Below are 27,682 nucleotides of genomic sequence, written 5' to 3'. Positions count from 1 at the left end.
TGAAGGGTGACTGGGCATAGAGGCCTCCTCCCCCCTCCCTCCTGGGCTTGACGGTCACACCCAACTGTCCCTTTACGCAGACCTACCAATAAAGTCAATCTGTGCTCTCTGCGGGCTGTATCCTTGCAGCTGCCTCAGCTCCTGGTCCACCAAGCTCTTTATGTTGGCTCTGTTCACCTGCCATTGCAGTGGCTTGGGAATGTACGCCAGCAGCTCTTGCCTAGGGTGCACAGCCTGGGTCATTTGGGTCATTTGGGCCTGTGGCCATGGACCAGCTGGGGTAGGGTGGTGTGTGTGTTGCCACGTAACTGAACTGGCACCTACTATGGATAAAGACTTGCTCAGGAGCAAGCTGGGGAGGGACAGAGAAGACAGGCATCGGCTAATCGAGGCCAGTCTGTCAGGGCCAGGAAAGGTCAAGTGGAGTGTGGCCTTGGAGGAGGGAAGGTGGTAGGCAGAAGCCCTTAGGTTTGGGGGAGGGGCTGGCAAGAGAGGTTGAGCTGAGTTCACGCACTCTGATGGGGGACCTTTGCTGGCTTTCCTGAGGTGTTGGAGGGCTGCCAGCCGGGCAAGCTGAGCATCTGCCTGGGCACTGGCCATCAGCTTCCCTTGCAGGTAGTCCCGAAGCACCTGAGGAGAGTTGTGAGGCGCCGTTGTGTCATGACCTCCCCAACAGCTGGTGGCTTCTAGAGACCACGTCACTGTGCAGAGGGAGTCTAGAGGTCGCCTGGATAGGAGCTCCCCTTCTTAGCAGTGGCGCTCACTGCACAGCGGCTTCTGGGCAGGGGCTGACCTGGCCATAGTGGGTTTCAGTGTAGGTGGGGTGGTCGAAGTGCAGCGGGGTCTCCCAGCCAAGCCGCCGGCTGTGCAGGCTCATGTCCTGGTCGGTCACCACACTGTTGAGGTACTCATGGGACGACAGTGGCCGAACTAGCTCACCTGCATAGGGGACCCGTACCAGAATTGACCAGACTGCCCCAGCACAGAATCTACGCTCTGGTGGAGGAGACAGTGGCCCAGGCAAGTAAGGCTGCCCCTTTCCCTGGGCTCACCTTCCCCTTTGATGAGGAAAAGGGCAAATTCCTGCACTTCCTGCGTGTCTGTGATGCCCATCTGTCCACACAGCTCCTCCAGCACTTCTCCTGCCACCTGGGCACATGACAGGCTGTGATGATGGAGCCTAGAGTCCCAGAGCATGGGCTCGTAGCCTCTTCCCATGGCAGCCCCTGCTCACTGTGAATGTCTGGATATTTGTCCTGTAGTCCACACCCCCAGGCAGATGAATTAGAAGCACACGAACTTCTTGTCCTTTCTGTCGGGAAGTTGTAGGGTTAGTCTCCAGCAATCAAAAGTCCCTGCTCTCCAGTCGACCACCCCCATTACAGGAGAGCCCTGAAAGGCCCGTGTATTCCAAATACCAGAAAAGCTTGCATTTCACCCGGTGGTGGCAGCTTCTGGCGCCCCCCATATTTAACTGTGCGCTGGAGGTTCTCCTGGCTGCTCCGGGCCAGCTCTGTAGGGAATCAGAATGATGGAAGTCACAGTTGTATCCAAGCCCCTTAACTGGCAGAACATTCTCGGCCCTAGAAGTCCCTCTCCCCAACCCAGGCACCTTGACTAGGGCTGGAATCCTGCAGGAACTTGGTCACATAGGGCATCAGAGTGGTGGACGGTGAGAAGAAGCCTGTGAAGAGGCTGAGGATGCTCCAGCCCAGAGCACAGTGCTTTCTGCAGGGTAGAGCTGGGTTTCAGGCTGGCCAGGCCACAGTGCTGTTCCAACCCCAGTCCCCTGCCCCACAAGCCCACTCACGGTTGAGGGTGCTTTGTGACTTGCTTGATGACCTGGCAGTACATCTCATCCCTGAGGTCTTCTTGGCACAGCTGTGGGAACAGGAAGAGTGAGTGGGGACAGCGGGGATAGGACAGTAGAGCCAAGGGGCTGCTGTGAGTGATGGCTGGCTAGGGGCCTGATGGCACACACCTTTAATCCCAGCACTGGGGAGGCAGACAGGTGGAGCTCTGTGGGTTCAAGGCCAGCCTGGTCTACAGAGAAACCCCGTCTTTGCCCGGCCCAACTGGTCACTTTTTTGTGATGGAAAAAAGCCTTGAGATGGAACCCAAGGCTTAAGAATGCTAGACACAGGCTGGAGAGAAAGCCAGCTGTTAGCTCCTGCTGCTCCTGCTCCCAACACCCACATCAGGTGGATCACAGCCACCTAGAACTCCAGTTCCAGGGAACCTAACGCACCTTCTAGCCTCTGCAGGCACCTGTACATGTGCGAACATAAAAATAATTCAATCTAAAAGAACGGTAGGCAGGGAGCTGGTGAAGTGGCAGGACATTCCTGACCAAGTCTGTCCCAGTAACCCATGGTGGAAGGAGAGAGCACCCCCACAAGTGGGTAATTAAATTTACAGCACCGTGGGGAAGAACTAGTGGCTGACTTCTAGCCTGCTCCTCTGAGCCGTCTGGTTAGCTTTGCTGACTTCCCGTCTACTGGATGCTTTTGGCCTCTCTACAGCTCTCCCGTCTGGCTTGGTCCCTGACTCAGCCTAGAGTGTCCCTAGACAGATCGTCTGCCAGTCCAGGCCTGCTCATTAAGGCCGGTCTCTGCTCTGGCTTCACCCCCACACAGCAAGCCCTGCCACACACACACACACACACACACACACACACACACACACACACACACACACACACACACCCGGTCCAACTCTGCCTCCTCGCTGCAGGCTCTGAGCCCATGCCAGCGCCCTCTCTTGCCTGGTGTCATCACAGTAACTTCCCTAAGTCCCTAAGTCCCTAGAATATCAAACAGCCAGTTACCCTGCGAAATGTGAGCAGTGATTCCCATCAGCAAGCCATAGGTTTCCCTTGGAGATCAAAGCCCACGTAACAGCCTCACCCCATGCACACATGGCTTATTCTTCCTTCCTCAGAGCTCCATCACCCATCAGCAACCACCACTCCTCCCTTTGTCTCCTGTGAGACTGTACACTCAAGGACTTGGCCTCTTGGCTTCACAGGCCCTTCACATTGTAGGTGCCCAGTGCATGCTTTGAGTATTTAGAAGCAACTGGAGACAATGTAATTTTAAATGTATTTGTAGAGCTGGGAAGATGGCTGAGTGGGTAAAGATGCTTGCCATGAAGCCTGATGACCGAAGTTCCATCCCCAGGACCCACAGAATAGAGAATCACCGCCTGCAAATTACCCTCTCTTCTCCACAGGCATGCCATGGTGTGTGCGTGCGCACACTCTTGTGCGTATGAAATGTAGAGGAGTAGAGTTGGCAGATGGCAGCCATATGGAAGGCTTAGGTAGGGGTTAATCTGTGTTCCTATAGAAACTAGTTGAATATTGGGCTTTACATGAACTTTAATTTTCAAACATGCTACTAAAGAGTACACCCCTCGGCTCTTAGGCAAGCATTTGTAGTTTGTATAATAGCAGAATAGCCCAAAACATAGTGCTGGGAGCTGTTTTGAGGATAAAGTATTTTTTGTTTTTATTTATTTATTTTAGTTTTTCAAGGCAGGATTTCTGTAGCCCTGGCTGTCCTGGAACTCCCTCTGTAGCCCAGGCTGGCCTCGAACTCATGGAGATCTACCTGCCTCTGCCTCCCGAGTGCTGAGGATTAAAGGTGTGCGCCACCACGCCCGGCCGAGGATAAAGTATTTTGAAACAGTTGAGAAACGGGGATGGGGAGAGTCCCATTCTGGCCCAGGCAGGAATGGCGCTCAGGGTCTTAGCACACAGTCCTTGCTTACCTTCAGCAGCTCATAGAGCAGAGCCAGCTCATCCGTGCCCCGGGGCTTAGGCTGGTCCCCCATAAACTGCATCAGAGCTGCAGGCAGGATATGGAGCACAGTAAACAAGGCTTGATCTGACTTGTGCTGCCACGGTACAGGTCACCTGACATCTGACACCTTACTCTCCAAGCATAAACACACCAGGCAAGACTCTGACTTGGTTGAGGAGGAAATAGGCTCAGGGAAAACCCAAGGATGCCAATGTCAGCTGAACCATCAACTGCCCTGGATGTCACACAGCCCATGGGCAGAAACACAAGTTGGTGGAGCAAGCTTCCTATCCTGGCAGATGGGATGATCCAGGGACAGCTCAAAGAGAAGGGAGTGAGATGCCCATGTCCAAAGCACTGCCAATGGGGACCAAGGTTGCCTGCAGCCACTCACCCTTAAAGCCAGCCACAGCCTTCCTGTTTGTGTCCTCCCCGCTGAGGCAGATGAGGGATTCCTGGATGGGATCCTGTGGCCAAAGAGCCTTAGCTGTGAATCTAGGGCCTTGGGAGTCAGAAGGCAGATCCTTGGACCCTGCTGCTCCCGACCGCCATGGCCCCTTACCTTGGTGTACTGAGTCAGGCTGGCTGCAACCTTCTCTTTGGCACCTCCACTTGCCTGGGTCAGCCTGTAGAGGGCAGAGGAAGAGACAGCCCGGCTTGTTGGCCCTCCTGCCCTTGTCCCAGGCCACCAAGTCCACGGTAAAGGCAATGGCTTGGTGGCTCTGTGGTGCTTGGATTGGGGAAGACTGAGGACGTTTAGGCATAGAGGTTCGTTCAGCGCACTCACAAGGTATGAGGCTTCCGGAAGTAGCGCAGGGCAAATTCCTGCATGGTGTAGTTGTGGGAGTCAGCAGACAAAGAGCTGTAGGCTGTGAAGGAGGTGGCCTCTGAGCCTTCGCTGGGTTCTTGGCTCCTGGGATGGGTGGGGCGCTGGGAGCACAGGAAATTTGGTACTACCCTAATGCCCACCACCTAGCCCAGAGGCCCTGTTCCCACTCTTACCGCCTGGTCCCCATACCCATTAGACCCAAGAGGAGTGACACCAGAAACCAGGAAAGCCATGATTATTTATTAAGCATCTTCTATGGAGGCATTGAACCAAGTACCACAAGTACTTAGTACTCAGAGGGTGTGGCTTACAATCTTGGGAGTGACGTGGCAAGAGGTCAGGGGATGGTAAAGGACAGAACACACTGAGCACTGCCCACCAGGCCACAGGAAGTAGGCGGCACCTGAGGCAACCCCGCTCCTTGCTTCCGAGACGCCTAGTTAGGCCTTTATCACTTCACCTCTTGTGTCTTCCTCACCTCCTGAGCCGGCTCCTTGAGATGCTGGGGCTTACTCTTGCGCTGCCAGCTGTTTCTGTGTCCCAGGGAAAAGGAGAAGTCCGGAGCGGCAGCTGGCTGCACCATGTCAGCAGGAAAGAGTCCCGAGCGGCCCCCAGCAGAGCCAAACTGCCAGCCTAGAAAGCATTCCCACAGGATGGTTCACCTGCCTCACCCCTCTGCCCCCTGGCAGCCTCCCTGCACCAGCCCTGGGGATTACCTGGCTCCAGAGTGACCGCTGGCTGGAGCTTAATGAGGTCCCCACGGTGGAAGCTGAGGAGACTGTGGTCATCAGTGATGTAGCTGTGCAGGGCAATGACATAGCCAGAGTCCTGCAGGCAGGTGGGTGGTCTACTGCCTGCCCTGGATGTCCCCCCACCCAGTACCCAGGAGTACCAGGGACCTTGACAGATGTGCAGCCTCAACCCAGGGAAGCCAGGCAGGGCAAGATTGCCCACACTTGCCTTCTTGAGCTCACTCAGGAACTGCTCCACCATGGCCTTGATGGCCCTCGCTTGGGCTGTGTGCAGGATCAGCTGCTCATTCTTGAGTGACAGCTCCAGGATGGAGCTGCTCCTGCACTCCACCCCCAGCACCTCAGCAAAGCTGTGTACACACAGTCAGGGGATGAGCCAGGGGCCATCTTGCCACCCCGCTCCAGACTCTGGGCCACTCACCTATAGGAGCAAAGTGTCTTCAGCCGGTCCAGGTGGAAGCTGGGGTCTTGGGTCTCCTTCAGCAGTCTCAGTCCCCGGTGAGACACACCCAGCAGCTGCACATCACTGCCACTCTCACCCTGTCAGGAAGGATGAAGGAGTGTCAGCCATTCCTGGTACTGCCCGGATGCCTGGAGCCCTTGAGTACAGTGTTCCAGAGCCGAGCTGTGTCCCGCTCCCTAAGTCCAACATCACCGACCGAGACTGGGAAGATGCGCGAGAAGTAATTGGCCCAGTTGTCTCGAGCAGCCACCACGATGCGCTTTCTGATGCTGTCCTCAGCAGTCTCAAGGGAGTCCAGGCCCACCTCCAAGTCTCCTATGGGCAAGGGGGTCCATGATATCCTTGTTCCCGTGACACTTCCCCTCGGGCACGTCCAGCCCCACACCCCAGCTCCCAGGACCCGTTACCCAGCAGGTCTTTCATCTTGTGCCGCTCCTCCTGGGAGATCCTGATGCAGGACTCTGCAAAGGTGTCCCGCAGGATCTGGAGGCGGAGCAAGGTGGTCAGCGCCAGGTCCTGAGACCAGAGCTCACCCTCAGCCCCTATGGGTGTGTAATGGAGGAAAGGAAGAGGACCCGGGGTGGGGCCTACATATCCCACAGTGCTGGCTGGCTCCTGCTAGAGACAGGGGCCGGGATGACAGAAGGGCTCCCAAATCCCAGGATCATGTCCAGACCTACAGCTCTCCGCTCCCCATCCCGCATCCACTACGCTGCTTCCTTCGGCGCCGTGGTCGGCTGCTGCTGCCACAGTGTAGCAGCTGCCGAAAGTGACCGGGTAACAACCACCATTTATGAAGCACCTAGTGTGTGCTTGAGCCTGCGCCGGGCACGCTTTGCTTGGACCTCTCCTTTGTAAAACTAAGATGATCACTGTCCCGATTTTGGAAGGACACTGAGGCAGGGCTCTCCACGCAGAAAGTGCCCTCTGAGTGCCAGCTGTTAACAGCGAGGGTCCTGGGACGTGGTCTGCCTGTGGGTGTGGCAGGTTGGTGGGTGGGCCAGGCCCTCACCTGCTGGCAGAGAAGGCTGAGACAATAGGGGTGGCTGAAGTTCTCGCGGGGGTAGAACACCTAAGAGCAGGGCGAAAGAATGAGGTCGGTCACGCCAGGCTGTGGCCGGGCCAGCCGACCTCTGCCCCCCAAGCCCAACCCAGAAAATCAACCTTGAAAAAGTGGTTCCTGGGGAAGGAGATGTGCTGGGGTTCCAGATGAGGATCTCACACAGCCTGTCATTGCCCTGCCAGCCCCAAGAGGCGCCCCCCCCATGCCCACCTCCTTTCGTAGGAACAACTTCCAGGATGCATTGGTGTAGGAGAAGCACACGCTACCAGAGGGCACAAGAAGCTGAGTGGAGATGCCCTGGTCCTTCATGGGCTCTGTCAAGGCTAGCAGAGAGAGAGGAGACCTTCACGCTCCTGTTTTTCTCAGTCTCCAGACACTTCAGACTGCCACTCCTGCCATCAACTCCTGCCTTCATTTCGGGCCCTGAATTTTCCCTAGTGTCCCTGGCCACATTAGCCGCAGCCACTAAGTCCCCCACCACCACCAAAAAAAAAAAAAAACAAAACAAAAAAAACAAAAAAACAAAAAACAAACACCACCTGTCAGGCCTTCATCAAGGACAACATGCAGAGGTCAGTCCCTTAGTGCCAGACAGGCTTCAGGGTGCCTCAGCCCTGCCCTGGATAGGAATGAGGAAAACAGAGCTCCGGAGCTCCAAAGTCCAGAAGCCCAAACAGCTGGCCTCAGCCAAGGAGGGATGACTTTTGTCATAGATCCCAAGAGGCTGTCATGAGTCCCGCCACCAACCTAAAGAGACTCAACACAGGAAACATGGATTCCTCACCACGAGACTCCACTGGAAGGGTCTTGGGTTCCTCAGGCAGAGGCAATGGAAGGGCTGGTGGAGGTGGAGGTGGGGGTGCTGGAGTTGTGGGCGGGCTTGGGCTACATGGGCCAAACAAGTCCCGAAGGGGTCCCTGCCTTTCCTGGATGGATAAGGAGGGCTCAAGCCGTGGTCGAGCCTTGGGTTTGGGAGCCACATCTGGGGGAGAGCTCTTCTCCAGGTCAGGAGATACCGTCTGCAAGAGAAGGCACAGGGCTATGGTCAAGGCCAAGTTACCCTGGAAACCCCAAGTTTAGCCCAGGATTCCTGAACAGATCACAGCCCACGCCCTGCAGAGAATGGCAGAGGAGCTCACCGATGGAGGCCAGTGGGCACCATTTATGCCTAACTTGGCCAAAGCCTCATCCTTAGGGTCATTTTTCTTCTGAAAAGTTTTGACAGGCCTTATGGAAGAGAGAGAGAGTTATTGTTGTACAGTGTGATTCCCTGAGGAGAGAAACAGCCCTGGCCACATAACCCCTGGGGTCCACCTGGTGGGTTGTACAGGCACAGGCACAGGGCCCGGACGGCTCTGGTACATTCGGATGATGTTACGGATCTCCCTGCTGGGTTGTGGGCGCTGAGGTGTGGAGGTGGAGCTCTGCACTGTGGGTGCCCTGTTGGGTTGTGGGCGCTGAGGTGTGGAGGTAGAGCTCTGCACTGTGGGTGCCCTGCTGGGTTGTGGGCGCTGAGGTGTGGAGGTGGAGCTCTGCACTGTGGGCTCCCTGCCCTGGGCCGGCACTTCATCTTCTTCTGGTTCCACCTCACCCTCCTTCACAGCTTTGGTCCTACTTTGTTTCAATGGCTTCTTCACAACTGGGGGAGGATGTGGAGGGGGCAACTCTGCCAGGAAGAGTGAAGAGAATTGAACAATGTACCTACCACAGGAGCCGCAGGTGCCGCAGGTGCCGCAGCCTACCACACCTACCTGTCCTTGCTTCCTCCTCATCCTCCTCTGTCTCCTCCTGGGGGATTTGAACCTTGGCCGGAGGCTTCACTGTCTTCATCTTGATAGGCTCTTGCCCTGTAAATGCCACAGATGGCCTTCTCTGTCACCTGTCAGAGGACTAAAGGGGCCTATTTATCTGGGCTCCTGGACAGGCCATGCTGGCAGGGGAGCAAAGTGTGGCCTCCCCTCCCCAGGCTACAGGCACTGGGTGGCTGCCACCACCCTGAGCACCCTCCTCACCCATCTTCTGGAAATAGTCCCGTTTCTGTTGGAAGCTCCTGGGGCGCTGGGGCCCAACTTCAGCCTCCTCTGGAGTGTCCTCCTGGCAGAAGAAGAAATAAAAAGTAGCTCCCAGTCAGCCATGGCCCCGTCCTCTCAACATCCCTTTCTGATGGCTTCTTGGACCAATCCTGCCTACCTTCCCAGGGTCTCATCTGGGTAGGTCTAACACCTACCTGCCACCAGACCAGACCAGACCAGACCCAGAGAACTCTGCCTAGCCTTGGCTCCTTACTCTAAAGCAAACATCTGAAGGTTCTAGGTCACTCTCTGGCTTCTCTTGGGGGGTAGGCAGCTTCTTGGGCTTGGGAGCCGTGGCTGAGGGTGGAGCCTGGGCGGTAGGCCCAGAGGCCTGAGCTTGGTGCTGACGCCTCTGGTTCTGCTGCTCCAGAGACAGGCTCATGGCCTGGGTGGTCATCTGCTGGGCCTGAGGGAAAGGAGAGGCAAGCCAGTAAGAGCTTGGCTGGCCCTGCCCCCGTGCCCACACTCCCCCCGCTGGCCCCCGTGGCCCAGCCACAGCTCTTACCAGGATTATCGCCTGCTGGTTGATGAAGTTCTGCTGCTGTAAGGCTAGCTGCCTTGAGTCCAAACTGGGAAGCAGAGGCTGTGGCTGTGGTGGGACCATCATGGCTGTGAAGAGCAGATGTCCAAAGCAGGTCAAGTGCCACGGTCAGATTTGAAGCTCTGGATCCCAGGTGCCCTCTGGACTCCCGACAGGACCCTTCCCCCACCTTCAGCCCTGAAAGCTTCTCCTGGTGCCCTTAACCCAGCCTCACCCGGGATGGTTGGGACTGTGCCCACTGCTGGCATCATGGGCATAGGTGCGGGAATCATAGCTGGCTGGTAGCTGGGTGCCTGCACCATGCCTGGATACACTAAGGGAACAGGATCTCTCAGGTTCATTCCGACTTGGCCCCACATACCTCCTCCTCCCTCCAGCCCCAGGCAGGCAGAGAGAAAAGCATTGACCTCTGGGGTACTGGCCAGAGCTCCCATCTCAGTTGCCTGAGGAGATTCAGACCACCCCTGCTGTTGGGCCTGGGAAGCCCTAGAGAGACACCATCTCTACTCACCCATGGGGTAGCCCTGCTGGGTGGGCCCAATGGAGCCCCCTCCCTTCATGCGGCTACTCAGGGCCCAGCCTTGTTCCAGATCCTGAAGAGACAAATGTTCGTGTCAGAGCTTAGAGCCTGGGAGAAACAGAAGGGTTGGCCACCCCCCAGCACCAAAGGAACGGCAGGGCGGGACACTCACACTGACGCCCGGGGAGAGGACCGGCTCAAAGAGGTGGTCCAGGAAACCATCCAGGTTTCCCGGCTTCCTGGCCTCACCTGTTGGGAAAGGATACATTGCTACATCTACCTCTCAGCCCATTCCCAGCACTCGGCCAATCTCAGTGTGCCTTACCTGGGGGGCCGCTGCCGGGCAGTACTGGGGCTGGTCCCGGAGGGAGTCCCGGAGGCAGGGAGGGAGCCTGAACACCAGGGGCTGGAGGGATGTTCTCAGCTCTGCAGGAAACAGTGGGCCTAGTTAAGGAGACTACTGTGGGGGTCACCTCTAAGAGGTCTGGGTGCAGACGTTTAGGTGGAAGGACTGGATCGTTAACAACATCTATGCACCACACAATGGCAGGGTGGCTGTGGGGGTTACCAGCTGGGGAAAAGGCAGATGGGTGGTACCTACAAACCAAAAGGAGTGATGGGGTAGTTGTGGGGACCAGCTGGGTCTCCCAAGTCCTCAGTCCGGCCAATCAGGTCCAACACAAAGTCACAGCCAGCCAAATCCTGCCAAGCATCCCCAGAATGCAGTGACACGGACCAGCCACGAGGGGGCACCTCCAGGCCTCTGGGTGGGACGAGAGTGAGCCGCAGAGGTGATCAGGGACAAGGGATAGGCAGATGACATCCTTCAGGAGTTGAGGTCAGTCGAGGGCAAGTGACTGAGAAGGGAGCCCTTTCTGAGGATGTCCCCACCACCCCAGGCGTGAGCCCTGTGCTCAGCCTCACTTGGAAGCCTCAGACTGCACTCCTGTTCGTATCTCAAAGTCCTTCTGGTTATCCCCAGGCTCTAATGCTCTCATTTGCTCTCCTGTGGAAGGAGGAACTGGGCCTTATGCTGTCACATGACCCCCTCCTCACTGAGAATCTCTGTTCTCTCTCTCTGGAGGCTACAGTGGGAGCCTGTCCATTTACCTAACACCTTTCCTTTCTATTCATTGAGAGACAGCGTCCATCCGGGCCCTGGGGGACCATGCGGGGGGCAGGGGTACTGGCTGGCTGGGAGGATGAGGACAGGGACCACAGTCAGTGGTCAGCACTGGCTGTACTGTCCCATCCTGGGCTCCCCATACCTGCTCTGTAGGATCCACCCGGCAAACTGCTCTCCCGTAGTCCAGGACTCCACCTCTGCAGAGAAGCTTTCTTCTGTAGGGGGTCGATGGGAGGGTGAGGGACAGAGCGCTCCATCCACCCTGACAGTAAATGGCTACTGTCCCCACACCGGACAGGGCAGGGAGACAGGGTCACAGGGCAGGAGGCCTGGAAGGGCAGAGGGCAGGGCTGACTTCACTGACTGAGGGAGGCAGACCTCACCATTGAATGTGAAAACATCCAGTGCCATACGTCCCCGCCGCAATCCAGCCTTCCACTCAAGCTGTGTGGGTGGGTGGGCCCTTGAGGCCATGGGAGCCAGTGGTGTCTGCTCCAGGGCACCCAACAGCTTGTGCTGGCACAATGCTGCCATGCCCCGGGGGGCCTGGTCAGATACAAATCTGTGGAGACAGCACAGGGTTGCTGCAAGCTTGGGGGGCTATGTGGATCCCACTCACAGAGTCCCATCCACTGGACTCCTTACTTGAGCAATGGCTTCTGTAGAGCAGGCGTAGGGGAGAAGGAGCTGAGCAAAACCGCCATCAGGGCCCAGCCACGCTGGCTCTGCTGCTCATCTGGGTTGTGCCACAGCTGGGCCACTAACTGGCTGAAGAGTTCGTCCCGAAGTCCCGGCCGGTTCTGTGCCTTCCGAATCAGGAACGTGCCCATGGTCTGTTCCTGCCAGGACTGCAGGAATCCCTCCCCCAGGAACCGCAGCATCTGTTGACAGAAAAGTAAGGTCAGGGCAGGAAGAACAGGGCTCCCCTGCACCTTTCCAGTCCTTATAGCGACCACTCTGTCCGTTCCGATGCGTCACTCACCACCCTGTTGATCTCCAGAGCCTGCTGAGGATTCTCGCCATCCATCCGGGTCAGGGGCTCATCCAGCAGCTGCCCTGGTCTAGGCAGATATGGCTTCTGGAGGGGAAGGAGGGTGACACAGTGTTGGTCCTCCGAGGTGACCAGAGAAACCACTCCTTGAGGAGTCCCCCAGGAGCATGTACCCTGGGAAGAGGAGAGGCGTGCGTGCGCGTGGATGCATGTGTGCGTGTTACACAGACATGCATGTGCAGGAGTGTGCCAGAGGAGAATGTCAGACATCTTCCTTGTTTGCCTTGAGATGGGGTCTGCCACTGAACTGAAGAGCTTGTCATTTTGTATAGACTGTCTGACCAGCAAATTCCAGGGATCCTCCTGCATCTTTATCCCCCAATGCTGGGGTTACAGGTATGTGTGGTCATGCCTGGCTTTTTTACATGTGTGCTGTGGATTTTAATTCAGGTCCTCGTGAAGCACTACTACCCACTGAGAATTTCCCAGTCCTTCAATTGTTCTTTCATTAAAAAATTGGCGCTGGGTGGTGGTGGCACATGCCTTTAATCCCAGCACTCAAGAGGCAGAGGCAGGTGGATCTCTGAGTTCCAGGCCAGCCTAGTCAACAAAGTGAGTTCCAGGACAGGCTCTAAAGCTACACAGAGAATGCTGTCTCAAAAACAAAAACAAAAAAAACCAAAAAACAAACAAACAAAAATTGACATCAAGCTGGTGTAGTGTCCACACCTTTAATCCCAGCACTTGGGAGGCAGAGGAAGGCTGATCTCTGTAAGGAGTTCCAGCCGAGCCAGAGCTACCAGAGTAAGACCCCGCCTTTAGCATTTTTATGAAAATAGGGATGGCCATGGTGACATACACCTTTAATCCCGGGACTCTTAAGGCAGAGGCTGGTGGATCTCTGAGTTCAGGGCTAGCCTGATCTACATAGTTCCAGACAACAAGGATACATAATGAGACCCTGTCTCAAAAAAAAAAAAAAAAAAATCGTAATTAAACTAATCCAGAGCTCTTCTGGTATGTGAAGTTGTGAATCCTGCTTTTGTATTTAAGCCTCTGGCGTGGGAAGTTTCCCTCATCAAACATTCTTTAAGGACACAACTTCAATGCAAGACAATGCCACAGGTACAGGAAAGGTGTGGCCGATACCGGTCTGTGTGGCGGGGACTATGTAACAACTGTGTAAAGACTATTTGTTTTCAGGCAGCTCTGATGACCACTGTGGAGGGCAGGGAGGAGGTGGAGGCCCGGCCCTGACTGGTAGCGCTTACATTGGAGCTTCCGGCGTGCAGGAAGCACTGAGGGGCCTCACCTGAAAGTTGGAGGACACGAAGCTGGAGAATGGGAACTGGTCAATGTCCGGAGGGAGGGTCAGGCTGGGCCGGACAGGAATCTCAGGTGGCAGGGACTCTGTGATGCTCCCAGCCAGGGCGTCCTGGTGGCCTGGGAAGGAAGGAACACAAGAGACAGACAGCCTAGGATACTCAGAGTCCCATTTTCTCTGTTAAGCTGCCAACCACCATGGACAGAGTGACCATGGGTGGCTCAGAGAAAGGAAGATCTGGACCGGAGAAGCCCCGGAGTAAGGGACTCAGAGTGGACGTTCAGATGACTCACCTTCAGCTGTCTCCAGCAGGGCAGCCAGCTGGGCTGGGATCTCCAAGCGCCCCAGGTCCTGGTGGAGACAACCAAATTATCAGGAACTAAAGGATAGTTGAGAAGGACTGGGTGTACCCCACCCCATCCAAATCTCCCCTTAAAGATCCAGGACACACCCTGAAAACAAATGATCAGGTCCCTACTCGCCTCTAAGGAAAATCAAGAGAACCCCAGACTTCTGCTCAGGTGGCACCCTGGGTACCATAGCCTCCCCCCATGCTATGCCAGGCTCAGGGGTTCACACTCCACACAGGACCTCTGCTTCCAGACCACTCACCATACTTGACAGTTTTTCCCAGGCCTCCCTGCTGTGCGGGCCACGGGAATGCCCAAGCTGTGGGGAGAGAGCCAGCAAGAGTTGATGCCCCTACACCACCAGCAGCCCATCCCCAACTCAGCAGCTCAGTGATCTCCTGTCCCCAGGAGCCCCTGATGGTAGCAAAGGAACGTCAATGTCACAGACCCACAGGGGCTCAACTGCCTGACTTCACCCACCTCTACCCCTCTCCAAGCTCTCACCGTCTCCAAGCTGTGGACGTCACTGCTTGTCTGCTAGGGCACCGGGAAGAGGTAAGGAAGAAGAGAATAAATGGTCCCAGGGGACAAAGTCCAGCTAGGGAGGAGCCAGGGAGGGGGGACAGAATGTGGGCATTGACCTTTGAGCAGCTTTATGGCTCTCATATTGGTGTCATCAGACAAAAGGGAGAACAGAAGGGGAGGGAAGAGTGGGGACCTAGGTGGAAAGGGGGAGCCAGGCCTGGAGGTCCAGGGGTGGCAAGATGAAGACAGTAGCCACCAGGGCCCCAGCCTGTCCCAGCCAGAACAGGAAATGGAGGCGGTCAGCGAGCAGTGGGCTCTGATGTTTCAGTCCTGGCAAATTTAGGCTGTCAGGATTCTTCCCTCTCGGCCAGTCAAGGCCACCTGGCTTCCATCCTGAGATTCCCCACAATCCAGGAGCCCCCCGCCCCCCCAGCCTTCTTACTTGAATCCTCTGTCGTCTCTGGAGCAGGGGCCGCGCTACGAGGAGGATAGTGTTCAGCTGTCCCAGAGCTGACCTCCTCCGGAGGTATCGCTTCCTGGAGGCCATGGAAGGGAGAGGGTGAGGACTCAGAACTTATTACTTCTTCCCTGGTGCCCGAACTCTCTAAGCCTAGACATTAATATAAAATGGACTCTAGCTCAGTGGAGCCCCCCGATGTTTAACAGGAAAGAACAGAACACTATGGTAAACTAGGTAATGTTTTGAGACTGTTTTCACTATGTAGACTAGACTGGCCTTGAACTTAGATCTACCTACTGCTGTCCCTTGGGTACTGTGATTACAGGCATGTGCCACCACTTCTAGCTTTTAGGATTTTTGTTTTTAATTATGCGTATATGTGTGTGTGTCTACATGTGAGTATGTGCATGTGAATGCAGGAGTCATAGGTAGCCAGAAGAGGGCATCAGATGCCCTGGGAGTTGCAGGCAGTTGTGAATTGCCTGATGTAGGTGATATAGGTGCTGGGAACTGGACTCTGCTCCTCTGTAGGAGCAACACGTGCTCTTAACCACTGAGCCATGTCTCCAGCCCCCTAGATTTATGTTTAAATTTGTCCTGCTCAGGAGCCTTCTTTGAGGAGCCTGGTCTTCTCATAGCTGGGAAATTCTCAAAGATATTCTATTTGCATGTTCCTTTTCCTGGCCTCCAGGGGCACCAGCACGCATATATACATGTAGGCAAAGCACTCATACACATACAGTAATTAAATAAAACTAAGTCTAGGGGCCAAGAAGATGCCTTGGTTGTATAAACATGAGGAGCCAAGTTCCAATCCTCAGCATCCACACATATAAAAGCCAGATAAGGCAGCACATGTCTGTAACTCCAGTGCTGAGGAGGTAGAGGCAGACGGATGCTTGGAGCTCATTGGCTACCCAGACCAGCTGAATCAGTGAGTTCCAGGTTGTGAGAGAGAGAGAGAGAGAGAGAGAGAGAGAGAGAGAGAGAGAGAGAGAGAGGGAGAGAGAACGCTAGATGCCCAGTCATACCTTTAATCCTAGCACTCGGGAGGCAGAGGCAGGAGGATCTCCATGAGTTCAAGGCTAACATGGTGTACAAAGTGAGTTTATAGACAGCCAGGGCTACATAGAGAGACCCTGTCTCAAATAAATAAGAAGGTTGAGCCAGGTGGTGGTGCACGCCTTTAATCCCAGCAGTTAGAAGGCACAGGCAGGCATCCGCACAGGCAGGCTGGTCTACAAAGCAAATTCCAAGAAAGACAAAGCTACATAAAGAAAACCTGTCTCAAACTCCCAATCTCCCTCAAAAACAGTTTGAGAACAAATGACTGGGAAAGAGACTCAATATCAATCTCTGACCTCCACACGCATGTACACACATGGGTACCCATACCAGGAGGCCCGTTTCCACATGCACATATGCACGCATACATGAACATGTACATAGACCACGCATATGCGCACACATCTACAGGATTGGAAGAGAAGAGCAGCTCACTTGCAGAGTTCTTTCTTAGCATGTTCAAGTCCCTGGGTTTGATCCCCAGAACAAAAATTCAATCCATGGATCAATCATTCTGGCAATCAATCCACAACTTTCATGCATCGGAGGACAGTACAAAGATAAAAAGACAAAGTACAGAATAAAAAGCCATCAAATCACACACTTAACAGTGGCCCAACTCCCAGAAAATATGGAGAACTCTTGTGGCTTACCAGCAGAGACTGGGGAGAGGTGAGAGGTGGCTTAAGGGTTAAGACCACTTGTTTTTGCAGAGGACTGGGGTTCAGTTCCCAGCACCCACATAATGGTTCACAACTATCCATAACTCTGGAACCAGGGGAACCAGTGTCCTCTTTTGAGCTCTGTGGGCATCAGGCACACACACAGTGCATACTCATACATGCAGGGAACACTCATACACATATAATAATAACCAGTGAGAAAGCTGGGTGTGGAGGTGGATGTCCATAATCCCAGTGCTCAGGAAGCTGAGACAGGAGGATAGCTGTAAGTCCATGGCCAGCCTGAGCTACACAGTAAGACCCTGTCTCACAACCACCCAAACAAGAGCCTAGAGAATAGTTGCTGCTCTTGCAGAGGACCCAGCACCCACATGGTTACAGATGGTGACCTGGGTCCCCGGCACCCACGTGGTTACAGATGGTGGCTCACAACCAGTTCCAGGGGATCTGATGCCCTCTTCTGACCTCTGAGGACACTGCATGCACGTGGTAAACAAACACGCAGGGAAACACCATAAACACATAGAATAAAATACATTTTTCCAAAATGCCAATGACTCAGAAACAACAGGCAGTGGGCTAGAATAGACATTTCCACAAATGGGTGGGAAGCACACGAAACTATGCTCAGCACCAATAGTCACTAGAGAAATCAAGTCAAAAGCAACATGAAGCTGGGTGGTGGTGGCACACGCCTTCAATCCCAGCACTGGAGAGGCAGAGGCAGGTGTATCTCTGTGAGTTCGAGGCCAGCCTGGGCTACAGAGACAGTTCCAGAACAGGCACCAAAGCTACACAGAGAAACCCTGTCTCGAAAAACAAAAAAAGGAAAAAAAACAGAAAACAGAACAGACTCTTCTACACCATGTTCATAAGGAATGAGAGCAACCCACACATCCATCAGCAACCAGTTGTAAATCTGCACAGTGGAACATTATTCAGCCACAAAAAAAAGAAATGAAGTTCTGACCCATGCTCCGACATAGACTCTGAAAGTATTGAAAGCTAAGTAAATTAGGCCAGGCATAAAAGGAACTGGAATATAACACGGCTTACAGGAAATACTCAGAATAGGCAAATCTAGAGACAGAAAACACACTGGAAGTTACTAGATGTGGGTGGTGGTGTGGGGAGTAGGGAGTTACCGCTTCACGGGCACCGTGCCTCGGTTTATGTGGTGAATGAGCTTGAGGCACAGACGGTAGCAATGGCTGCCTGTGGCGGTGGCCCTCCGCCACGGCACCGTCTTTATTTTATTCTCAGCCTTGGGTCAGTCAGTGGCTGCTTTACTGTCCAAATCTGACCCCTCCCTGTGGCTAGCCCAAGAGGCCTCATCTCTGCTGCCTTCGTCCCTGGTCTCCAGCATCTGGCCAGGGTGGGCAGGGTAGCTGCTGGATGAATAAAATAGAGTGCCAGCTCTGGTGGATGCCAGCTCTGGTGGTAGGTGACTATAAGCCCACATCCAGAAGGCTGAGTGAGGCAGGAGGCTCACGAGTTTGAAGTCAGCCTGAGCTACGGAGCAACGCTGTCCCAAGGAAACACAGCACAATGGAGAACAGACTAGGAAAGGCAGGAGCCAAGCCATCTGATTCCAGGGGCCCAGCAGCAATGACCTTTACTCTGGGGAGGTATTCAAGCAGGCTCACCGGTTGCTGTCAGAGCCCATGACGTTGGGACAGGTCAACTTGCCCCCAAGACACCACATGACCCTAACTCTGCCCACACTTTGAGTGTCGGGAGCCATGTGAGAGGAACAGCCAGCAGCTTTGGAACTCATGGAATACGGCTCAGTGGTCAGCTGGGCGGGCCTTGGAGAGGCAGAGCCCTGAGGAGTATGTGTCCTGAGGACCTCCTGCTGTTACTGAGCATAGCTCTGCTTACTGCCTTCTCGGTCACCACGTCCCTCATGATCCGACTTGTATAAAAACTCTCAGGGGGCTTCTAGCCCCTCACTGGGTGGTGTCACTGGTACTTACAACAATAGTGACATTTTCTAAGCATTACTGCTGGAGCAGAATAATGATTCAACCACCACCCTTAGAAAGAATTTAGACATGTAGATTGTTAGTAAAGATAGTATTAGGCCGGGCGGTGGTGGCGCACGCCTTTAATCCCAGCACTCGGGAGGCAGAGGCAGGCAGATCTCTGTGAGTTCCTGGCCAGCCTGGTCTACAGAGCTAGTTCAGGACAGGCTCCAAAGCTACAGAGAAATCCTGTCTCAAAAAAAAAAAATTGATGATGAGTGGGTATATACTCTGAGGACTTAAAGTAGAAATGACTGTGTTTCACGTATATAAAAGTTGAGATTGTGATTTTTTTTTAAATTTTTTTATAAATGAGCCGGGTGGTAGTGACAAATGCCTTTAATCCCAGCACTCAGGAGGCAGAGGCAGGTGGATTTCTGTGAGTTTGAGGCCAGCCTGGTCTACAAAGGGAGTTCTAGGACAACTAGGGCTACATAGAGAAACCCTGTCTTGAAAAATAATAATAGCCAGGCGGTGGTGGCACATGCCTTTAATCCCAGCACTTGGGAGGCAGAGCCAGGCAGATCTCTGTGAGTTTGAGGCCAGCCTGGGCTACAGAGTGAGTTCCAGGAAAGGTGCAAAGCTACACAGAGAAACCCTGTCTCGAAAAAAAAAAAAAAAAAAAAAGAGAAAGGAAGAAAGAAAAAAATAAAATGATTGAGCCTTTCTTTGTAACCACAAAATGCAGCCTGCCAGTGAAAGAACTGCCTGAGAAAAATACCTTGCTTGCTTATGCTTTGTTAATCTATAATAAGTTGCTTAGACATGAATGTATGTGGGTCCTTGGGAATAATTTGTTTTTCTTTCCTAAAATGTAAAATGTTTAATCATGTAAGGGTAGAGGGGAACATGATGTGTTTCACTTGTATTCATTGTAATCATTCACTTGGAAAATGGAATATACCCACATTGTAATTTTTATGCTGCTTGAAAAATTTTGCTGGGGTTATATAAGCTGTAAGGGAAAAATAGGAAAGATGTAAAAGGAAAAAAGATCAAGGAAGATACGCTGTGAAATAGTCCTCTTGTACAATGTAAAGATTTGTCACTCAAATTGGTTTAATAAAACAGATTGGCCAGTAGCCAGGCAGGAAGTATAGGTGGGGGACCAAACTAAGAATGTTGGAAAGAGGAGGGAGGAGTCAGGGAGTTGCCAGCCAGACACAGAGGAAACAAGATGAGAATGTCATACTAAGAAAAGGTACCAAGCCATATGTCTAAACATAGATAAGAATTATGGGTTAATTTGAGTGTAAGAGCTAGTTAGTAATAAGCCTGAGCTACCAGCAGAGCATTTATAGTTTATATTAAGCCTCTGAGTGATTATTTGGGAACTGGTGGGCTGGAGAAAACTGTCCATTTACAAAGATACAGAAGGAAAACATCAGGAAAGAGGTAAGGGAAAAAATACAGAAGAGAGACCCTGACATGTCCAAGGTGTGTGTGTGTGTGTGTGTGTGTGTGTATGTGTGTGTGTGTGTGTGTTTTCCCCCTTTTCACCAGCTCCAGAGAATTGTTTTGATCCTTCAGAGAAAAAAGTAACTTGTGTGATCAGTCGCTGACTCCGCGCCTCCTCTTCAGTTCCTGACCTGCAGAGAGCTCGCCTTTCTGAGGAGCTGCCCCACCACCTCAAGCTCCCACTTTGGTCCTTGGCTCCAGTGTCTGCTCACCTGGCCTGGAGTCCACGCACACGAGCCTGCATCCGGGGCAGGAGGCGGAGGCGCTGGCGGGTGATGCAGGCTCGGAGGCCACGGTGCAGAGTGAGCAGGGCCTGCGAGCGCCGCTGAGCCCACAGCTGCTCTAACTGCTGCCAGCCCTGCTCCTGTAGTAGGACCTGTGAGCAGAGGCATGCTTCATGGAGATGGGGTGGGAGGATGCGGGAACAGGCACATACCTCCTCTTCTCCCCTGGCCTCAGACTCTCCACATCTGGTCACGCAATCTATCCAGGGTAGCCTTCCAGCCAGCCCCACTCTACCTACCCATCACTGAAAAGGACCACCAGTGCATAGCTTGTTCGTGTTTAATCCAGCAGGGGTCTTTCCTTTTCAAGCACGTCTACCCACTCCCTTGTACTCACACATACACCCACCTGGGTGGCTCCAAGATGATAGACTGGTGACTCCGCCCCCAGCACTTGGCTGAGGATGGTACCACACCTCTCCTGGTCAGAGAGAGCTTCCTGTCTCCCTGACCCCAGGGCCTGGAACCTGTCACAAGGGCACAGAGATGAGGCCGGAAGAGCAAGGGCCGTTTCAGACCTTGATTGACAGCTGAACCCCTTGATAATTACTCAGTTTCTGGATCAAGCAACAACTTGGGAAACCCGGGTTCTAGTTTCTGTTGCTGTGGAAGAACAGCCTGACAGGAGGCAACTTCTGAAAGAAGGGGTTTCTTTGGTTTACAGTTCCGGGGTGCAGTTCACTGGTGCAGGGAGTCAAGGCAGGACTTGGAAGCATCTAATCACACCATACCACAGTCAAGAGCAGAGAGCAGTGAACACTTGGACTCAGGTCGCAGTCTCCTTTTTGTTTTTGTTTTGTTTTGTTTTTCGAGACAGGGTTTCTCTGTGTAGTTTTGGTGCCTGTCCTGGAACTCACTCTGTAGACCAGGCTGGCCTCGAACTCACAGAGATCCGCCTGGCTCTGCCTCCCGGGTCCGCCTGGCTCTGCCTCCCGGGTGCTGGGATTAAAGGCGTGCGCCATGACCGCCTGGTGCATTCTCCTCTCTTAAACAGTTCAGGACTCCCTGCCTAGGGAATGGTGCTACTACAACGGGCTAGGTCCTCCCACATCAATTAACTATCAAGACAGCCTTCCACAGAGACATCCCTACAGGCCAGTGTCACTGGGACAGTTTCTCATTAACACTATCTTCCAGGGGTTGGAGAGATGGCCCAGCAGTCAGGAGCACTGAACGCCCTTCCAGAGGACCGGGGTTCAATTCCCAGCACCCACATGGCAGCTAACAATGGCCTGTAACTTCAAGATTTGACAACCTCACACAGTCATACACATAGGCAAATACCAATGCAAATAAAGTAAAAATAATTTAAAAAAAAAAAAAAAGACTATCTTCCAGTGGTGGCGCACGCCTTTAATCCCAGCACTCGGGAGGCAGAGGCAGGTGGATCTCTGTGAGTTCGAGGCCAGCCTGGGCTACAGAGTGAGTTCCAGGACAGCCAGACCTGCACAGAGAAACCCTGTCTCGAAAACACAAAAAAACAAAAACAAAAGACTATCTTCCAGAGCTGGAAAAACTGCTCCGTGGTTAGGAGCACTTGCTGCTCTTGCAGAGGACCTAGGTTCAGTTCCCAGCACCCATGACAGCCAGCTTACAATTGCCAATAACTCCAGTTCCAGGCAATCCGACCTGGCCTGTGCAAGCATCCTCAGGCCTATACACATACACATACACACAAAACAAATCTAACACGGCACTAAAACAACCACCCCACAGATCCTTCCGATGATTCTAGTTGTGTAAACCTCACAGTAAAAATAACCAGTACACTCCGCCAGGGCCAGGCAATGTGCTGACTCCAGGCAGAGCGCTGGGAGGTGAGACCTCTGCTCCGGAGAACAGGCAGGTTGTCCAGACAAGGCTAGAGGAGCACCCTGTGGCTTCTGTCTCCCTGGGGTGTCTGCCACAGGACCTAGGTCGGGCTCAGGGCATGCCTGCAGAGGGTGAGGCAGAAAGCATGGCTGCCCATCAACAGACCGGCCAGGGCTGGGAACACAACATACTCCCAGGTCCCCTAGCAGAGGGCAGCGCTTCCTGGAACAGGTGACAATCACTGACTGGCAGGTGTCCAAGAGCGAGGACGGAACCTTCTCACCTGTCACCTGTCATTCTCAGTATTTAGCTCAGGGACAGGCTCACACCACTCATCTACTTCCTGCTTCAGGCTCCACCCCTCGGGCAGACTGTCCCATGCTAAGACAGTCACAGGCAAAGAAGGTAGTCAGAGCCCTGAGGTGAAGCCTCAGAGGTGGATGGGAGGCGAGCCAGGCTGAGGCCAAACAGACACCACCACAAACAGTCACCAGTTGTCCTAGATGCTTCTGAGCTCTCTATCAAAGGCTATCCCAGCCTCACTGCACTACCTGACCTCTTGGCTCCCCATGGTTGCCCCTGCACCTGCTATCTCTTATCCATCTGAAAGGCTCTGCTAACTGTCCTCCCATCTCACTGACTCAGTCACGACTTCACAATACTTGCGCTGTGTCCACCCGGCTGCTCGGTAAGGTCTCAGGGTAGGCAGGGCCCCAAATAATCTCCAGCAGGGTATTAGCACTGAGGAGATGCGGTGAATATTGAAAGGAGCATGCACGCACGTGCATGTGTGTGTGTGTGTGTGTGCGTGTGTGTGTGTGTGTGTGTGTGTGTGTGTGTGTGTGTCTGTGTCTGTGTGTCTGTCTGCCTGTGTGTGTGTCTGTCTGTCTGTCTGTGTGTCTGTCGGTCTGCCTGTGAGGAATAGGGAAGGGGAGAGTGTTGGAAGTCAGGCACATGGTCCCTTCTCTGCCAGGACTACATACCTGGGATTGTCCTGCAGGCATTGGCCCCAGGTCCTCAGCTACCTCACCACAGAACCCTACCTGGCCAGGAAGAGCTGGAAGGGCACTCGCACAGGGAAGTGGGCACTTCGGGCGCCTATGACCTCCAGGATACCAGCCTGGCGCAGCTGCTCTGCCACGTGCCCCACATCAAAGAGGCCTGGGAGCTGTAAGCCAGAGAGAGGCACAGCCAAGGAGAGCTGGGGTCAGGGGACTAGGGCTGACAGAGGGTCTCAGAGAAGGGAGGGGCTGAGGAGAGCAGGGCAGGGGTGAGGTTAGGGCAGGGGTGAGGTTGGGGAAAGGGAGCTCACCTTTCCAGGGGTGGGGTTGAGACAGTGGATGACATAGACATGGCTCCTGAAGAGTGGAAGGGGGACAGTCACAGACCAGACTACCCTCCAACTCCCCGGGGTCCAGTGGAAGGGCGGAGTTCTCACCTGCCTAGCCGGGCTAGCAGGTCCCCCAGGGCCTGCTGGAATCGAGAGGCCAGTGTGGGTTTGCTCTGCTCTCTCCCAGCCTGCGCCTCTGCTTCCCGGAACAGGCTGCCCACAAGCTGAGGGGTGAGAGGAGTCTCAGCTGTTTCCGTCCTGGGCCTGTCCACTCACCACACAGCCCCGGGGAGCCAGGACAGGCAGCCCTCAACACTAGACCCCTGCACGCTCATTCCTCCATCCAGGGGCCACGGTGCCGAGGGCTAGCCGCTCAAGGCTTGATTGTGGCTAAGCTACGTGGGCACCTGAAAGGCACACTAGGTCTGCACCTGCAGCTGGCTCTGTCCAAGCATCTCCACCATGGCAGAGTCCAGGTGGTCCCTGTTCCTGCTTATGAACTTGTACACCTGCAAGAGAGGCGGCAGGTGGGCAGCCCTGTAACACAGGCAGGCCTCAGCGTTGCATAGTCCTGCTGGGCGCTTGGCCTTTCTGGTTCATCCCAGAAAACATGGGTCCATGTTTTAGCAAAGCTGTCTTCTTCCAGGGCACGTATGGCAGGACAGTTTCCTACCCCTCCATCCTCTGTCTCCTCGGTATTCTCTTGGTGTGGGAGCCCAGCTGGGAGACCTGCTCCCACATTTTCAACAGGGAACTCTTGAGGAGAGAGGGATAAGAGATATTAGAAGGATAGAGGGGAGAGAAATAGAAATGTTTGGGAGGGCCTGGATCATTATCCACTGGCCCCTTCTGTCTCTTCTAAAGGGCCTTTTATAGGAATGCCAAGGGGTGGAGCAAAAGACCTCCCCCCAGCTTAGCCAAGTGCAGACCCTTTCCAGTCACCTGGTAACCACACACCTGGTCAAGCAGTTCTTTAATGCAGCTCTGCTGAATAAAGCAAGCTTAGATCTCACTAGACCTTTGTGGGCCTCCACATCTTGGTTACTCTCATGTATATTTCTTCTCTACATCTCAGAATAGTGGGGCTGGAGAGATGGCTCAGTGGTTAAGAGCACTGGCTGCTCCTACAAAGGACCGGGGTTCAACTCCCACACCCATATAGAAGCTCATGCATGTGGTGCAGGCAGGCAAAATATTCATACACATAAAATAAATAAATCTTTAAAAAGAAAAAGCTGGACAGTGGTGGCACAGGCCTTTAATCCCAACACTCGGGAAGTAGAGGCAGGCAGATCTCTGTGAGTTCGAGGCCAGCCAGGTCTATAAAGGGAGTTCCAGGACAGCCAGTTACACAAAGAAACCCTGTCTCAAAAAACAAAACAAAAAAGGAAAAAAAAAATCCCAGGGTAATTTTTGTTGTTGTTGTTGTTTTTAATCAAAACCCAATCTCAAGGACAGGACTGTAGCTCAGCTAGAAGATATAAGGATTCGGTCCTTAATTACGTCATCAGCCTTCGACGATGTCCCAGCCTAAATGGCGAGTGGGCACTCTGTGCGTCCCTCTCTTTCCTTTCCGCTCCTATCTGTCCTCTCCCACCCTTCTCTTTCTGCTCGCTCTCTCTCCCAACAAAGCTCTAAAAAGGTAACTATAGCTTGTGATTCTTCCAACCAGCACTCTCCTCCACCAGCCACGAGGAGCAGCGCCACAGTGTAACCAACAGAAGAGCCCTTACCTAGCATACCCAAGGCCCTGGGTTTGAATCCCAGCATGGCCTGAACTGGGCGTGGGTGTTGCATAGCCACAACCCCGGCATGTGGAGATTGGAGGCAGAAGGATGTGAAATTTAAGGTCATCCCTGCCTAGAAAGAGACCTAAAGACCAGATGAGGCAATATGAGACCCTGTCTCAAACCAAGGGCCAGGGATGGTGGTACATGCCTTTAATTTCAACACTTTGAGAGGTAGAGGCAAGTGGATCTCTGTGAGTTTGAGGCCAGGTCTACAGAGTGAGTTCCAGGGAAGCTGGGGCTACATAGACAGACCCTGTGTGAAAAAGACAAAAACAAACAGGACAAAACCCACCCAAACCAGTCCCTTCCCCTCCTGCAGGAATCCACAGAGTTTCCACCAGATCAGCGTTACTTTTCTGGATTCACCAGGTGAGAACTGGCTATAGGAAGAGGTCTGTGCTGGTGAGGTGTTTTGTGTGTTTGTTTTTTGGTCAACTTGACACAGGCTAGAGTCATCTGGGAAGAGGGAACCTCAACTGAGAAAAAGCCTCCATCAGATTAGCTTGTAGGCAAAATATCTGTGGGGCATTTTCTTGATGAATGATTGATGTGGGAGAGCCCAGCCCACTGTGAGCAGTGCCTGTGTGGCAAAAGAAAATTAGATAAACCGGATGTGATGGCCCACATCTTTAATCCCAGCATTCAGGAGGCAGAGGCAGGTGGATCTCTGTCAGTTGGAGGCCAGCCTGGTCTACAGAGTGAGTTCCAGGACAGCTAGAGCTAAACAGAGAAACCCTGTCTCGAAAAACAGAGAGATTGAGAGAGAGAGAGAGACAGACAGAGAGAGAGAGAGCGAGAGCGTGCAAACTGCATAAGAAGCTGGGTCAGTAAGGTGCCTGCTTCCCGAGTCCAAGGACTCAAGTTCAAACCCAGGTATTCACACTGTGGAAGGAGAGCACCAACTCCCAAAAGTTATCCCCTGACCTCCACATGTGTGCTGTAGCATACACAACCCCCTCCCCCCACACACACACATTAAAAACATATAAACAAATATTCAGCGTGAGTAGGAGGAGCTCCCAAGGCCCCACCCCTTGCTGAGGAGCTATGAAAAATAATTAATGCTCGGAATTGGGTGTGACCTGATGTTACACACTGCCACACCTTGGAAGGGACCTCCCTGACATTGTCACCTGGCAGATGACTCAGCTTGGGAGGGGCAGACCCTAAGGTGACAGGGCCTTACTGATTCACCCTGGAGTCTATGCTCAAGTGAGGGGAGAATTCCCACCGAGCTACACCTGGTTTGATCTGACTCTGGAGAGTGTTAGCACCGAGCTTTGATCTGCCCTTTGTGACTGCTACCTCCTGTGTCCCGTACCTTCTGTTTGAGGTCTTATCTGAGGGTTTTCCTAGGGGCTCAAAGACTATGCAAACTTAATTTAAGAACGACCAGAACACTGTGGTATTCTGTACTGAGAATTTGAATTTGGCATTGTCCCTCTGGGGGGCTTAGATAAGAAGTTTTGGTATTGGAGCTGGAGAGATGGCTCAGTGGTTAAGGGCACTGACTGCTTTTCCAGAGGACCCAGGTTCAATTCCCAGCACCCACATGACAGCTCACAACTGTCTATAACTCTTAATTTCAGGGGATCAGACACCCTCACATAGACATACATGCAAGCAAAAACACTAACACATATAAAAATAAAAACTAAGAAAAAAATTTTAAAAAGTTTTGATATAACTTGCTAAAGGTATGAATTGTACAACCAAAGGGCCCTTTGCTAAACGAGGGTGGACCAGTCCCTAGAGAGGAATCCCCCTGCAGCTGAGAAAGGCTAAAGATTCATCCCCGAGGTGCATCTGTCTCCTGATTCCACGGCCCGAGTGAACCCACACCCGACATACAACACTCAAGAACAGATACCTGGTAGGTGACAGTCCCAGCAGAGTGCCGTACGGTGAATATGGGCAGGGGCAGCTGAGGCTTGGCATAGCTCGGATGATCACCGTGGTGATAGTGGCACTTCTGGAGGAAAGTGTGGTCTGTGGCCTGGTGACGAAGGGTCACACGTCACACTTTCCTCAGGGTTCGTACACCCTTGCTGTTCCCTGCCGGGACCTCGCTCCCTCCTGGAGACCCCAGAACCACACTCCCTAGACAGGGAGACTTGTCTCCCCAAATTTCTTCCTCAGACAGGCAGAGTCAGTAAGTCTGTATAAAGTGTGCGCTCTTTCTCCAGGACTTTACATTTGGAACAACCAAGTGCTACTTGAGAAAGTCAGGGTCCCCTCAGGCCCAGGGGCTACCTCCACCAGCCCTAGATGTGACATTTCTGAGGAAGCCTGAGGGAATGAAAAGGAGAGCGAGCCGAGGGCTTTGACACAGATGTCAAAACCACTCCAGGTATGTCCCACAGCTACAGCTTCTCAGCAAGTTCTTACAGGTTGTGTTATGTAACTTTAGGGCTGGC

The 27,682-nt window shown here is 53.4% G+C and overlaps 1 protein-coding gene across 1 annotated transcript in view; it reads right to left on the bottom strand.

The window, feature by feature from the left end:
* Myo15b (myosin XVB) overlaps positions 1-27,682 on the bottom strand; it is a 40,920-nt gene that overhangs the window by 966 nt on the left and 12,272 nt on the right. The window contains 47 exon segments of the mRNA XM_059272126.1: positions 87-220; positions 515-630; positions 794-939; positions 1,053-1,149; positions 1,235-1,312; positions 1,419-1,513; positions 1,613-1,728; positions 1,811-1,881; positions 3,772-3,848; positions 4,198-4,270; positions 4,366-4,429; positions 4,591-4,733; positions 5,111-5,265; positions 5,349-5,460; positions 5,593-5,734; positions 5,806-5,924; positions 6,044-6,162; positions 6,255-6,330; positions 6,860-6,919; positions 7,121-7,233; positions 7,695-7,929; positions 8,050-8,137; positions 8,225-8,576; positions 8,662-8,757; positions 8,923-9,004; positions 9,197-9,388; positions 9,488-9,591; positions 9,738-9,836; positions 10,035-10,116; positions 10,216-10,292; positions 10,369-10,469; positions 10,645-10,806; positions 11,312-11,384; positions 11,553-11,731; positions 11,815-12,050; positions 12,152-12,247; positions 13,473-13,603; positions 13,778-13,835; positions 14,097-14,153; positions 14,802-14,895; positions 20,262-20,425; positions 20,683-20,800; positions 23,189-23,313; positions 23,458-23,503; positions 23,584-23,699; positions 23,907-23,984; positions 27,136-27,261. Coding sequence (XP_059128109.1) covers positions 87-220; positions 515-630; positions 794-939; positions 1,053-1,149; positions 1,235-1,312; positions 1,419-1,513; positions 1,613-1,728; positions 1,811-1,881; positions 3,772-3,848; positions 4,198-4,270; positions 4,366-4,429; positions 4,591-4,733; positions 5,111-5,265; positions 5,349-5,460; positions 5,593-5,734; positions 5,806-5,924; positions 6,044-6,162; positions 6,255-6,330; positions 6,860-6,919; positions 7,121-7,233; positions 7,695-7,929; positions 8,050-8,137; positions 8,225-8,576; positions 8,662-8,757; positions 8,923-9,004; positions 9,197-9,388; positions 9,488-9,591; positions 9,738-9,836; positions 10,035-10,116; positions 10,216-10,292; positions 10,369-10,469; positions 10,645-10,806; positions 11,312-11,384; positions 11,553-11,731; positions 11,815-12,050; positions 12,152-12,247; positions 13,473-13,603; positions 13,778-13,835; positions 14,097-14,153; positions 14,802-14,895; positions 20,262-20,425; positions 20,683-20,800; positions 23,189-23,313; positions 23,458-23,503; positions 23,584-23,699; positions 23,907-23,984; positions 27,136-27,261 — 5,473 coding nt within the window.

Source organism: Peromyscus eremicus, chromosome 8a, assembly GCF_949786415.1.
Source record: "Peromyscus eremicus chromosome 8a, PerEre_H2_v1, whole genome shotgun sequence".
NCBI classification, from domain to species: domain Eukaryota; kingdom Metazoa; phylum Chordata; class Mammalia; order Rodentia; family Cricetidae; genus Peromyscus; species Peromyscus eremicus.
This window is presented reverse-complemented; position numbering and strand designations above follow the sequence as displayed.